The 12,123-nt window shown below is 36.7% G+C and overlaps 1 protein-coding gene across 3 annotated transcripts in view; it reads left to right on the top strand.

The window, feature by feature from the left end:
* LOC120535177 (collagen alpha-1(XXVII) chain B-like) overlaps positions 1 to 12,123 on the top strand; it is a 391,818-nt gene that overhangs the window by 357,095 nt on the left and 22,600 nt on the right. For all 3 annotated transcript variants that reach the window (XM_039762832.1, XM_039762833.1, XM_039762834.1), the window contains exons 47-51: positions 3,801 to 3,908; positions 6,286 to 6,393; positions 9,641 to 9,748; positions 10,204 to 10,257; positions 11,437 to 11,499. In XM_039762832.1, coding sequence (XP_039618766.1) covers positions 3,801 to 3,908; positions 6,286 to 6,393; positions 9,641 to 9,748; positions 10,204 to 10,257; positions 11,437 to 11,499 — 441 coding nt within the window. The remainder of the gene's footprint in view (positions 1 to 3,800; positions 3,909 to 6,285; positions 6,394 to 9,640; positions 9,749 to 10,203; positions 10,258 to 11,436; positions 11,500 to 12,123) is intronic.

Raw genomic sequence — 12,123 nt, 5'->3', positions numbered from 1 at the left:
CGGACAAAGAGTAGATGACAAAGTAGAATGTTGTAAAGAATTCAAAAATGTTGGCATGGTACACATGCACAGCAGGTTAGAGATAATGGAAGTAAGAAAATTCCAAAGTCTAAAAAAAGGAAAGGAAAATCACATTAGTGCAAACAAACAGAAATTATTACTCAGTAAAATAATGGAACAGCGGATCTAATTCGTGCTGCCAGCGAGAATTACAAGATTCCAAAAATGTTGTTTCAGAAGGAAGTCCCATGAGACAAAGACTTTTAACATCAGATTCTTTCAAGTAACACCCTACTTACAGCTATTTTCAAACAAGACCACGGTCATCTAACCTAAGTCATGTGAATGCTTTTGTCAGACACATTTCCTGCGCTCTCAGCTCTTATAAATTTTATCAGGACAATAATTTTATACGTTCTTGATGACGCCAACAACAAAGCGAAGAAGAAAGAGCATAGACAAACATTCAAGAAAGTCATTTTATTTATTAGAGAGAAAGAAATGATATTCACTCACAGGCAGTTATACGTTAGGTTGTCGCGATGTAAGTCCAAATACGGAATCAAAATTCAATGTGATCTTGAAGAAAAGTTAATTCCAAATATTGTTTTTACAAAGGTTTTAAAGTAAAAGTGAAATAATGCATATGTAACAATTCCCATGAAAATAACAATCTCTTTAAATTGTATATCCGGTAAAGCAAACCCGGGGGTGGGCAAGCGAAGCGAGCAGGGGGCAGAACCCCCTAGTTTACTAGAAACTTTTTTTTAATTGTAAAATATAAAATCTGTTTACAGAATGTGTGAAGTCATTCTCAAGGCTGATTAAAAAATGTTGATCCCAGCCATATTATAAGAAAAAAGTCAGTTTTCCAGGTCTGTGATGCTTTGCAAGGCACCTTGCTGAACACTAGCAATGCTCCCAGCTTACTTCTGACTCCTTTTGGACACATCCTCAAATGCCTAGTTCAACCTAATATTTTCAATGGTTCATTTAGAAGCAATCGGTTCTTTTTGTTGAGTGTTGTGTAAATATTACAAAGTAGATTTCTAATTATATGTTCCACAAATTATGGTACTGAAAGCTGCATATTGCTGTCATGTTAGTAATTAGGCCATATACACTGTGTGCACAATTATTAGGCAAGTGAGTATTTTGACCATATCATCATTTTTAATGCGTATATTCCAACTCCAAGCTGTATTAACTTGAATGCTTATTGGATTTAAGCACGTCAGGTGATGTGTATTTGTGTAATGAGGGAGGGTGTGGCCTAAGGAGATCAACACCCTATATCAAGGTGTGCAGAATTATTAGGCAGCTAGTTTTCCTCAGGCAAAATGGGCCAAAAAAGAGATTTAACTGACTCTGAAAAGTCAAAAATTGTAAAAAGTCTTTCAGAGGGATGCAGCACTTTTGGAATTGCTAAGATATTGGTGTGTGATCACAGAACCATCAAACATTTTGTTGCAAATAGTCAACAGGGTCGCAAGAAACGTGTTGAGAACAAAAGACGCAAATTAGCTGCCAAAGATTTGAGAAGAATCAAACGTGAAGCTACCAGGAACCCATTATCCTCCAGTACTTTCATATTCCAGAGCTGCAACCTACCTGGAGTGCCCAGAAGTACAAGGTGTTCAGTGCTCAAAGACATGGCCAAGGTAAGGAGGGCTGAAACCCAACCACCACTGAACAAGAAACATAAGTTGAAACGTCAAAACTGGGCCAAGAAATATCTGAAGACAGATTTTTTTCAAAGGTTTTATGGACCGATGAGATGAGAGTGACTCTTGATGGACCAGATGGATGGACCTGTGGATCAGTAATGGGCACAGAGCTCCACTCCAACGTGGAGGTGGGGTACTGGTATGAGCTGGTATTTTTAAAGATGAGCTAGTTGGACCTTTTGCATTGAAGATGAACTCAAAATCAACTCCCAAACCTACTGCCAGTTTTTCGAAGACACTTTCTTCAAACAGTGATACAGGAAAAAGACCATGATTTTTATGCAGGCCAATGCTCCATCACTTGCATCGAAGTTCTCCACTGCGTGGCCAGCCAGTAAAGGCCTTAAAGATGAAGGAATAATGACATGGCCCCCCTTCCTCATCTGACCTAAACCCTATCGAGAACTTGTGGGCACTTCTTAAACGCTAGATTTACGGGGGAGAAAAACAATACACCTCTCTGAAGAGTGTCTGGGAGGCTGTAGTCACTGCTCCACAAAAAGCTGATCGTCAACAGATCAAGAAACTGACAGACTACATGAATGGAAAGGCTTATGACTTATTGGAAAGAAGGGTGGCTATATTGGTCATTGATTGATTGATTGATTTTTTTTGAAATGTCAGAGATGTTTATTTGTAAATTTTGAGGTGTTTGTTTATTATTCTCACTATAACAGATGAAAATAAACAAGTGAGATGGGAAAATTTCATAGTTGCATAATAAATCTGCACACTAATAGTTGCCTAATAATTGTGCGCACATATGTATTCCCCTGTGATGTTCACACTCACATTTCCGTTGTGAAACATTCAGGTTTCAGGTTTATTAACATTTTGGATTGACTGATAGCACTGTGTTTGTTCCATATTAAAATTAATCCTCAAAAATACAACTTGCCTAATAATTCTGCACTCCCTGTATAAAGGTTTATAGTTTTTGTGGCTATATTTTCAGCTACAGCTCTTCAGCTTAAACTACTTTATGAGACATAAATAACAAATGAGTGCAACATTGCGATATATTGGAAATCATTTAAAGAAATAATTTACCACAGTCAACTTAATAATCATTCACCTTAATAAAAGGTGCATTTCATGCATTGCAAAGGTAGCAAAGCTAGTATAGAATTACAATTTTAGACTCATTATATAATTATTAATATGAATATGCTTATATATTACTATGATACTCTTAACAATAAACTGCAGTTTTGCTTCCTAGCATCCTGCTTTTTGCAAAATATCTATAGTTAAACATAACAGGCAGTGCAAAGATTAACAAGGTGGACGGCTTTATGTCTGGAATTAGTATGTTGTAACCTTTTAATAAGAGTATCTTCTCAGGGCTCTAAAAGCTTTATGTGGTCCAATAACTGGTTTGGTCAATTGTTATTTCACTTTTGCCCCAAAGTGGACATCAATCTAAAGAAAGTTCAGTTCAGGAGCAATGGGTTCAAATCTGAACTTGCTTTAGATCAGTGCTTCTCAAATAGTGGGGCGCGCCCCCCCTGGCTCCGTCAAGGGGGGCGCGTTTGACCTCGGGGAACATGCTTTTTATACTTGTACTTGTGCTTATAACAATTTTATAGACAAATGATACAATTTATAGTCGCGCGGGGGGTGCGAGATGTTTTCTTCTTCCTAGGGGGGGCATGACAGAAAATAATTGAGAAGCACTGCTTTAGATTGATGTCCACCTTGGGGCAAATGTGAAATAAGAATTGACCAAACCAGTTATTGGACTACAGTTATTTTTATTTCATTAAAATGAATAAACATGGCCATTATCAATGAATGTGGTTCATTTGAAAAGTAATCCTATTATATAGTTCCTATTTTACAACACATTAGATGTAAAAGAGGTTTATTTACATACAGTATATGGTGAATTTTTGAATAAACTTAAAGAATTAAGTATTTAATCATTTTGTTAATTATTATTTTTTATTATTTAATGGTATGGTCAGAACAATATTTCAAGCATAGTATAATGTCCAATATTTCTTAAGATGTCTTTGTTCCTACTGTTCCTGCTCTGCAGTGTTTGTTTCTATTTATGATATCCTTCTGTAGGGTTCTGTTGGTCCTCCTGGGCCCAGAGGAGTGGTGGGGCGTCAGGGTCAGGAAGGAATCCCTGGTGTTGATGGAATTCAAGGGAAAGATGGAATCCCCGGCATACATGTAAGATATCATGTTATGGTTTATAATTTGTAAAAGAAGTAATACAGTTCAAGTGATAGCTAGTGTAAACAGAAACATGTACAAAACACCAACAATATTTAATTTCAAGTGTCCACCAGGTTAAGATAATCCAGACAGGGTATGCAAATGTAGCATTTCAGTCTGCATTCCCTGTACTTAGGTAGCACTTTCTCCTTCTCTCTGCCAGTATACTCAACTTGTGTACAATACGTGTCTACTGTGTTCAGTGAGCTCATGGGGATTGGTTTAATTGTTTTCTACATCTTCCTCTAAAGAAGTTGTGTACAGTATTAGCAGTCAGCCCTCAATCCAATGCTTGATATCACCAGATTATGCTGCTTACTCCAATCTGTCTACAGAAGTTTTGCATTTTTCTGCCTGTTGGTTTAAAATTGGTATTGCTTCTGTATTGTGTATTGTGCTTCTGTAACAGGCTGATAGACAGACACACCACTAGCGTGGTTTACATTTTTCATCAGTTGTAATGTTAGGGACCTAATTATTCCTTTTCTTAGGAAGACTATTAGTATATCATTACATATACTGTACTTCTCAAAAACAACTTGCAAAATAATACTGAAAATATGATTCCCGAAGTAGCCATATTAGATTTTCCTTTTTTAATTAAATCATAAAGAGAATTAGCAGTTGAAAGAGCAGTCGTAAAACTTTAAATGTAGTTTTTCTATACATTTCTGTAACCCACCCATAATGAAAAAAATTATAGTTCTTTTTTCTTTAAAAAATTAATTATCATGTTTTTGTAGTCATTTTTTTATTGAATTGGAAGTGAAATGATGGGAATAATAAAAAGAAACAACAGTAAAGATGAAAAACCTAATGTAACCCACCATAACCCAAACTAAACCAAGAGATAAATATTATGGAATAATCCCATTGACAGACAAAAGAGAGCAAAATCAAAAGTAAGCATTAATAGCAGAAAAATTATCAGGGGCTGCAGCAAGCCAAGATCTAAACTTAAGCAGAATTAGTTCAATTTTCAACTGAATTGCGGGAGGCACCATTACTTTGTGATTTAGATAATTCAAGAATAATTAAATTATAGAAAGAAGACTGTAATATGATAAGGGGTCTTCCAATGAGAGTCAAACAGTAGTTTCTTGAGCGCATAGAGCTGTCTACAAAAATGATGGTTTGAGGTAATACTAGAGAAGGAGGTAAAAAGGAAAAGACAGGTGGGCAGTTCCAGAAAATGTGGAAAACAGTGCCAGATATATCAACAGGATATGATTGCCAAAGAGGAAACAGTGGAGAGGACTTTCAGATAGTAAGTTTAGAAGCAGAATTCTGAATTGATGTGCTAGAACAGGGGTCCTCAATCACGGTCCTGGAGAGCCGCAGTGGCTGCAGGTTTTTGCTCCAACCCAGTTGCTTAATAAAAAGCACTTATTGCTAAAGTAACACTTGTGCTTCACTTTAGTGATTTTGAGCCCTTATTGCTTAATTTTGTCTTAAACAGCTATTTTAATTGCTCCTTATTATCAATAACATGCAAATGACAAGAGAGAGCAGCATTTCTCCATTTAGCTCATTTACATTTACACCTGTTTGTATTTATCTGCACTATTGGGTTTAATTAAATACTTGGAAGAAAAATGAAGAGAAAAAAGTGAAGGACTGAGAATTACTCGTCCATTTTAGCCTTCAAATCATTTGCATGATAGAAAGGGAAAGAAAATCTAGGATATGAGAATGACCTGACATAGCAGAGTTAATTTAATTTCATAGCTTGTTAGTGCTTTATTGGCAAGAATTGCTTTCTAATTAAGCAACCAGGTCAGAACAAAAACCTGCAGCCACTGCGGCTCTCCAGGACTGGGATTGAGGACCCCTGTGCTATAAGTTGAGGTTTCAGGAATAATATCTAACATTGCAGAATATAGTGTCCATGACAGAAGGAAATGAGATGGGAAGTTCTTTGAACCAAAGAGAAATCAAAGTGAGATGTTTGTGAGATGCTTTTCATATTAATCGGGATGGAAGCGGGTACTTTTCTTGGAGAAAAAAAACAAGATGGAGAATACAATGGGGAAGTTGATAAAGGAGTAGTTAGTAAAACCCCACATATTCTAAGCTCTCTTTACAGATATAGGTAGAAAAGTAAAGTCATGCTAAGAAAATTCAAATTAACCTGTAAAGAGTGGAGCATCATGAGCCCAGAGTTTTATCAATTAGATCCTGAAGTTCACTAATGCCTGTGCACAGTGGATATACTACCAGATTTTGGTCATCTTATAATGTACCATTACACTTGTATTGTGGTTTGCATTGGTATGTTGCCTCTGAGCTATCTCTTTAACACATTAGTAAACTTATTTTTTTATATTTACAGGGTGAGCAAGGAGATGATGGTGAGCTAGGAACTCATGGGAATCTTGGGCCTCGGGGAAATGTTGGTTTACCCGGACTTCCTGGAGCTCAGGGATCACCTGGATTAAAGGTGTGGTATAAACTATACTTTGGGTTAGTTTGTCCAGTAACTAATTCCTGTCTGCCAAGAGGTGCCTTGAGCACACAGAGATAAACACTTGTGTTACTCTAAAGCAGTGGAGTTTGCATGTTCTCCCCGTGTCTGCATGGGTTTCCTCCCACAGTCCAAAGACACGCAGGTTAGGTGCGTTGGCGATCCTAAATTGTCCCTAGTGTGTGCTTGGTGTGTGTGTGTGTGTGTGCGCCCTGCTGTGGGCTGGCACCCTGCCCAGGGTTTGTTTCCTGCCTTATGCCCTGTGTTGGCTGGGATTGGCTCCAGCAGCCCCCTTGACCCTGTAGTTACGATATAGCAGGTTGGATAATGGATAGATGGATGGATGGTCTGTTCTTGCAAACGATCTGTGAAACATCAACAAGCATTAGCATTACATTTTCCATTGAAAAAAGAGCCCTGCTGCTTCCCCTTCCTTTATCAGAAAACACAGGATATGCTGTGAAATAATAAAAGCAAAAGATTACAATTTACAAGGTATCTCTTTTGTCATCATGGAAGAAGTAAGTGAGAAGCATCTGCAAAGATACCTGCGAAACAAAAAATACGTGGCCAATGTGCATAAGCCACGATTTCAAACAATAGAGTAAGTCAGTCCCACACCACAGACATGTGGCATGGCCAATGTTTGCACCAGGACTGGACCTCTGAAAACAATGATCTATATTTTATTTACTTATTGCTAGTTTATAGCCGTTTGTTGTATATTGTTTGTCTCCATTTGTTGTATTTTGTTTTTGGTATTCGTTCCCTCTGCCTCTTTTATTGTTAATGGCACAGTGGCGCAGTGGTTCATATTGCTGCCTCACAGCTTATATCACACTAGTCGGCCCAGCATAGTTGGAAGACTTTACCCTAGCCCCCAGGGATGCTTTAAAGACCACTTCATCATTATAATCTACTCAAATCAGTCCTTTCCCATTAACTTGAATGCATTTCTCTGAGTTCTTCTAATATTTGGAAAATTTCTGTGATTTCACCAAATTCACAGTGAAACAGACTCCGAAATTACTTTACTCATTGCAACTGTACCTGAACAAAAAAGGCTCTTGGAATGAGTCTAAAGCTTTCTTGCACTTGGCTGTTAACAATATCATTTGTGCTTCCTTTGTTTAGAAAGAATTCAGTTGTTTTTCTAAGCATGTGTGGGATGCCTTGTTTTTAAATATCATTTCAGTTTAACAGGTTTTAGGCTGCCATGGGCAAAGAATTCTGAGCACAAAACACACAGTGGATAAGGACTCACCTTCATCAGACAAGCATGTAAATTCATACTACAGAAAATGTGCTTTCTCATGTTCTTTTCTAATGAGTGCTTTCTCTTTACATTGTGTTTATTATCATCTTCTTCAACAAACCATGTTAATCCATTCATTTTATGTGTCACTTAAAGATGACATGTAACCTTTCTCTTAACATTTTTTTTGTTTGGTTGTTTGTTAGCAACAGCTCTTCCTCCCGCTCAGGATGGTAGTGCTTACATCTTTGAAACCCTCAAGATGTTCACTAAGCTCTTGTGTTTGACAGACTTTAGGATATTGAAGGAAAGCCCAGAATAATAACCTATGCATACAAGGAGACCATAAAAAACTCCACACAACTTTTGATTGGACCAGGAATTGAAATCTTTGCTATAGATGTGTGTCATGTGCACTGCAAAAATAAAGAATGATTTCATTTTCGGGGTTCCAATAAGCATTCATTCGGTATAGAAAAATGTGAAAGTGCCTTGGATTTTATCAAAAATCATGTCTTTATACAATGGCAAACATAAATTAAATTGAGTTGTTGACAAATTAATATATAAAACTGTAATGATAATAACATTTTGATTTCTAAGATTTGCAAACCACAAATTTAAAGATCGAACCCTGATTTGCAATTACAGTGTATAAATACTGCTGTATATCGCATGTAACATAACATAATAAGATTACGGCTCACAAAGCCATGAAACCTGCAACAGCAAAGTTACCTTCTTTAGCTATTCTATTTTTATATATTATTTTGTATTTGATTATTTGTATATACTTTTTATATTACATTCTGCACCTATTCTGTTTTTATTGTGGCTTGTTTGCCAAATGAAAACATATTTAAAAATATTTGTTCTAATCCTCAGTTTGAATCCTGATTGGACAGCCATTTGTCTGGAGTTTTCGTAGTCTTCCAGTGCTTCAGTATTCACCAGCATGACTCATTTTCACACACAAACATAAGATGCACACTCAAGTCGCTTGTTAACTCTTAAGTTGATGTGGATGAAGGCAACCTTTATCGAGTTGTGGCGCACTAAGTCCAAAAAGTTTCTTTCGCGGCGCACCTGAGGGACTGCCCATAAATAAAGTCGTGACGACACAATCTATGGACAATCGACAATAACAACAGTTAATTTTACAAGTTTGGAAGACATTTTATTAATAAAGGAATCAAAGGATAAATCTTAAATGTAATTAATGTGAACATTGAGATTGTTTTTCAGCACATATGAGATTGATGCGAGGATCAATTTTCGAAAGACAGATGCGCATTTCCCTGTCGATCATTTGAAGTCTCTCGCGTTTCTTAGACTTAATTTCCGTATCCGTACAGTGAGCGAGATCTTCTAACGACGAGACTTTTTAAGTCTCACGAGATGTGTTTTTGACACCGCTGCTGTTGATATTATGATGATCAGCGAAAATTTTAACTTGCAATCAAAATAAATACATTCGTTTATTCAACATCTGATTAACCGTTTTCTGTTTTTCCAACATAAAATATTTTTTTAAACATTATCTTTTTAATCAACCAAAAGTTCAAAAAGACTAGCAATTTTAAATATTTTACAAAAGTTTTCGCGGCGCCCCTAGAAAATCACACTGGTTGCCCAACAATGGGTTAATGTATAAGAATGCAATAGAGTATCATTCTATCTGTGGTGGATTCTTCCACTACTGGAACAGACTAATAGATAAAAAAAAAACACTTTAAAAGTGTATGGGTGGATTTATTTTAATTACATCACTTATGATTCTTTATTTTGTTTGTAAAAATACATTTCTGGAACTCAATGGATCTTCAAAATGATTTATTTAACCATTCAGTGCTATGAGCAAGGGCACGTGGATTGAAACATTATGTTAAGCACACAATGTCAGCTGTGGCATATTGGATTACTAGTTTGTCTCTTGATTTTTCAAGGTGTGATCTGTTAATTTCTTAGGGTGAAAGAGGTTTGCCTGGTCAGACTGGTCCCACTGGAAAACGAGGTTCTGAAGGAGGCATGGGGATGCCAGGGAAGCGAGGTGATCCTGGTGTAAAAGGACAACCTGTTAGTATTCCTTCACTTGCTTATTTTTCTTCAGTAGCAAATTTCATTCCTGGAGCAATTCAGATCTTTGTAAATTTAAAAATGGAATATTCACAATATAATTTGCAAATCTAAGTATTAATTTGGTGCATAGTGAGACTTTTTTGTTAGGGATTACTTTTCTATTACTTTTCATTATCTACTCAAGAATCAGTCATACTACTGCCAAAATCTGAAATGGTGTAACAAAGCAGTATTACAACATGCTGAATAAAAGTATATAATATAAATAAGGCAAATTAATTTTAAATCTCCATGTCTTCTGCTGATACTCAGCTTATACTGTAAGGTTAATCTATGATTTGCTGTATGCTAAACTATTAGTTCTTACTGCAGAGGTCTTAAGTGAATAAATGCAGAGATATTTTCAAAGGCTTTGAGCGTTTCTAAAGATGGCTCTGATTGTGTATTTCCAGGGTGACACAGGCGAGCCAGGTTTTCCAGGCATTCTGGGCATGTTTGGACCTAAGGTATTTCAGTTACCTCTTTAAAGTATTGCTTATTATCATTTTGGAAGAAATATACATTGAGCATTGTTTTATTTAAATGTCATTTCACAGTGTTGCTAAATCTTTTAATAGATTTTGCTGCAGTTTACTACTTGCCATCTCAGTAACAAAGTACTGTATATTTACAATATTGTAAAAATAAAAGAGACAGTCAAGAACAGGGATTGCTCCTAAACTAGAAGTACCTATTTTACATTTTCTGACAATTTGCAGAAAATGTACATGATAAAATGTAGGTCAATTAGATTATTTTAGAATTGTTACAATTCTCTAAAAAATAAATTATGGGATTTTTACTTATTTATTTTTATCTGCCTATGCTTTGTAATCAGCATTAAGGGTGTTTTAAGTATGTTACTTTTCCACTCAAGTTTTATTTTATATACAGTAGTGCATTTCACACAATGGGCGGCACGGTGGTGCAGTGGTAGCGCTGCTGCCTTGCAGTTAGGAGACCCGGGTTCTCTTCCCGGGTCCTCCCTGCGTGGAGTTTGCATGTTCTCCCCGTGTCTGCGTGGGTTTCCTCCGGGCGCTCAGGTTTCCTCCCACAATCCAAAGACATGCAGGTTAGGTGGATTGGCGATTCTAAATTGGCCCTAGTGTGTGCTTGGTGTGTTTGTATGTGTCCTGCGGTGGGTTGGTTCCTGCCTTGTGCCCTGTGTTGGCTAGTATTGGCTCCAGCAGACCCCCGTGACCCTGTATTTGGATTCAGCGGGTTAGAAAATGGATGGATGGATTTCATACAATGTACCATCAGATTTTGCATGAGTGTAGGTTAAATACAAATTTTGTACAACACCTTCAAAGCCACAGGGGATTCGCACAGATGTTATGTCTCTAAACTGGAAGTATAAATTGTGTTAGAAGGAATAGGTATAGGATCTGTTGCAGAATAAAGACAACTAAATGTTACTGCTGGATAAAAACTCTCCCTTGCATCTAGAGAAATGTTTTACTCCAGTCATTGCTAAGTGACTAAGCTGGAATCTGTAATTTATTCTGATTATCAGCTATACGAGGAAACTCCTCTAATCACTGTAACCCACCAGGAAAGTAAAAGGGAAAAATCAATGGCTGTTCTCATAGCAGCAAAATGACATGGTTCATTTCTTCATTTTGTTTGATTTTCTTTCTGTTAAGGGGCCGACAGGAGACCATGGACCTGCAGGTATTCAAGGCCCCAAAGGGCCACAAGGACTAATGGTAAGTTTCCTTTTTTGACACTAATATAAAATAACATATCCATATACAGTAAAACTGTTTAGCCAGCATGTTTCACAAACTAGCAAAAACTCTTTCTGTGGTAAGGTGTATCTCATTTTCAATCTGCACAGTGAACAATGGGAATGTTCTTTTATTTTTCATGTGGATTTCTGCCAGAATTCTAGTTTTCTGTTATAGTAAATATGTGTCATTAAATCGCATTGCTATGTGTACGGTGTGTGTCATCCCACTCAGAAGTTGAATTGCTATTTATCTGCGTTTTGTCTATTGTTCGGTGTCCTTGAGTGTTTAGAAAGGCGCCTACAAATAAATAAAATGTATTATTAACTGTGCTCATTGCACCAACAAATGTCAAATATTTTCAGTACAATAGCTGTCATCAAACTAAAATATAAATTAGACAGCAGTGATGTAACACTGGTAGGACACGTGAACTCCACCTTAACAGTTTCTGGAATGGAATTAAAGTTCAGTTCGCAGAAGATGTGGGACACCAGCATTAACCACTACAATACTAAATTGCTGCATAAACGTTTTTTAAGATAAATTTTGCTTTTTTTACAGATATCGCCTACAGAAATTCTACAAAAAAATAAGCTGTGT

Source organism: Polypterus senegalus, chromosome 9, assembly GCF_016835505.1.
Source record: "Polypterus senegalus isolate Bchr_013 chromosome 9, ASM1683550v1, whole genome shotgun sequence".
Classification (NCBI taxonomy): Eukaryota; Metazoa; Chordata; class Cladistia; order Polypteriformes; family Polypteridae; genus Polypterus; species Polypterus senegalus.
This window is presented reverse-complemented; position numbering and strand designations above follow the sequence as displayed.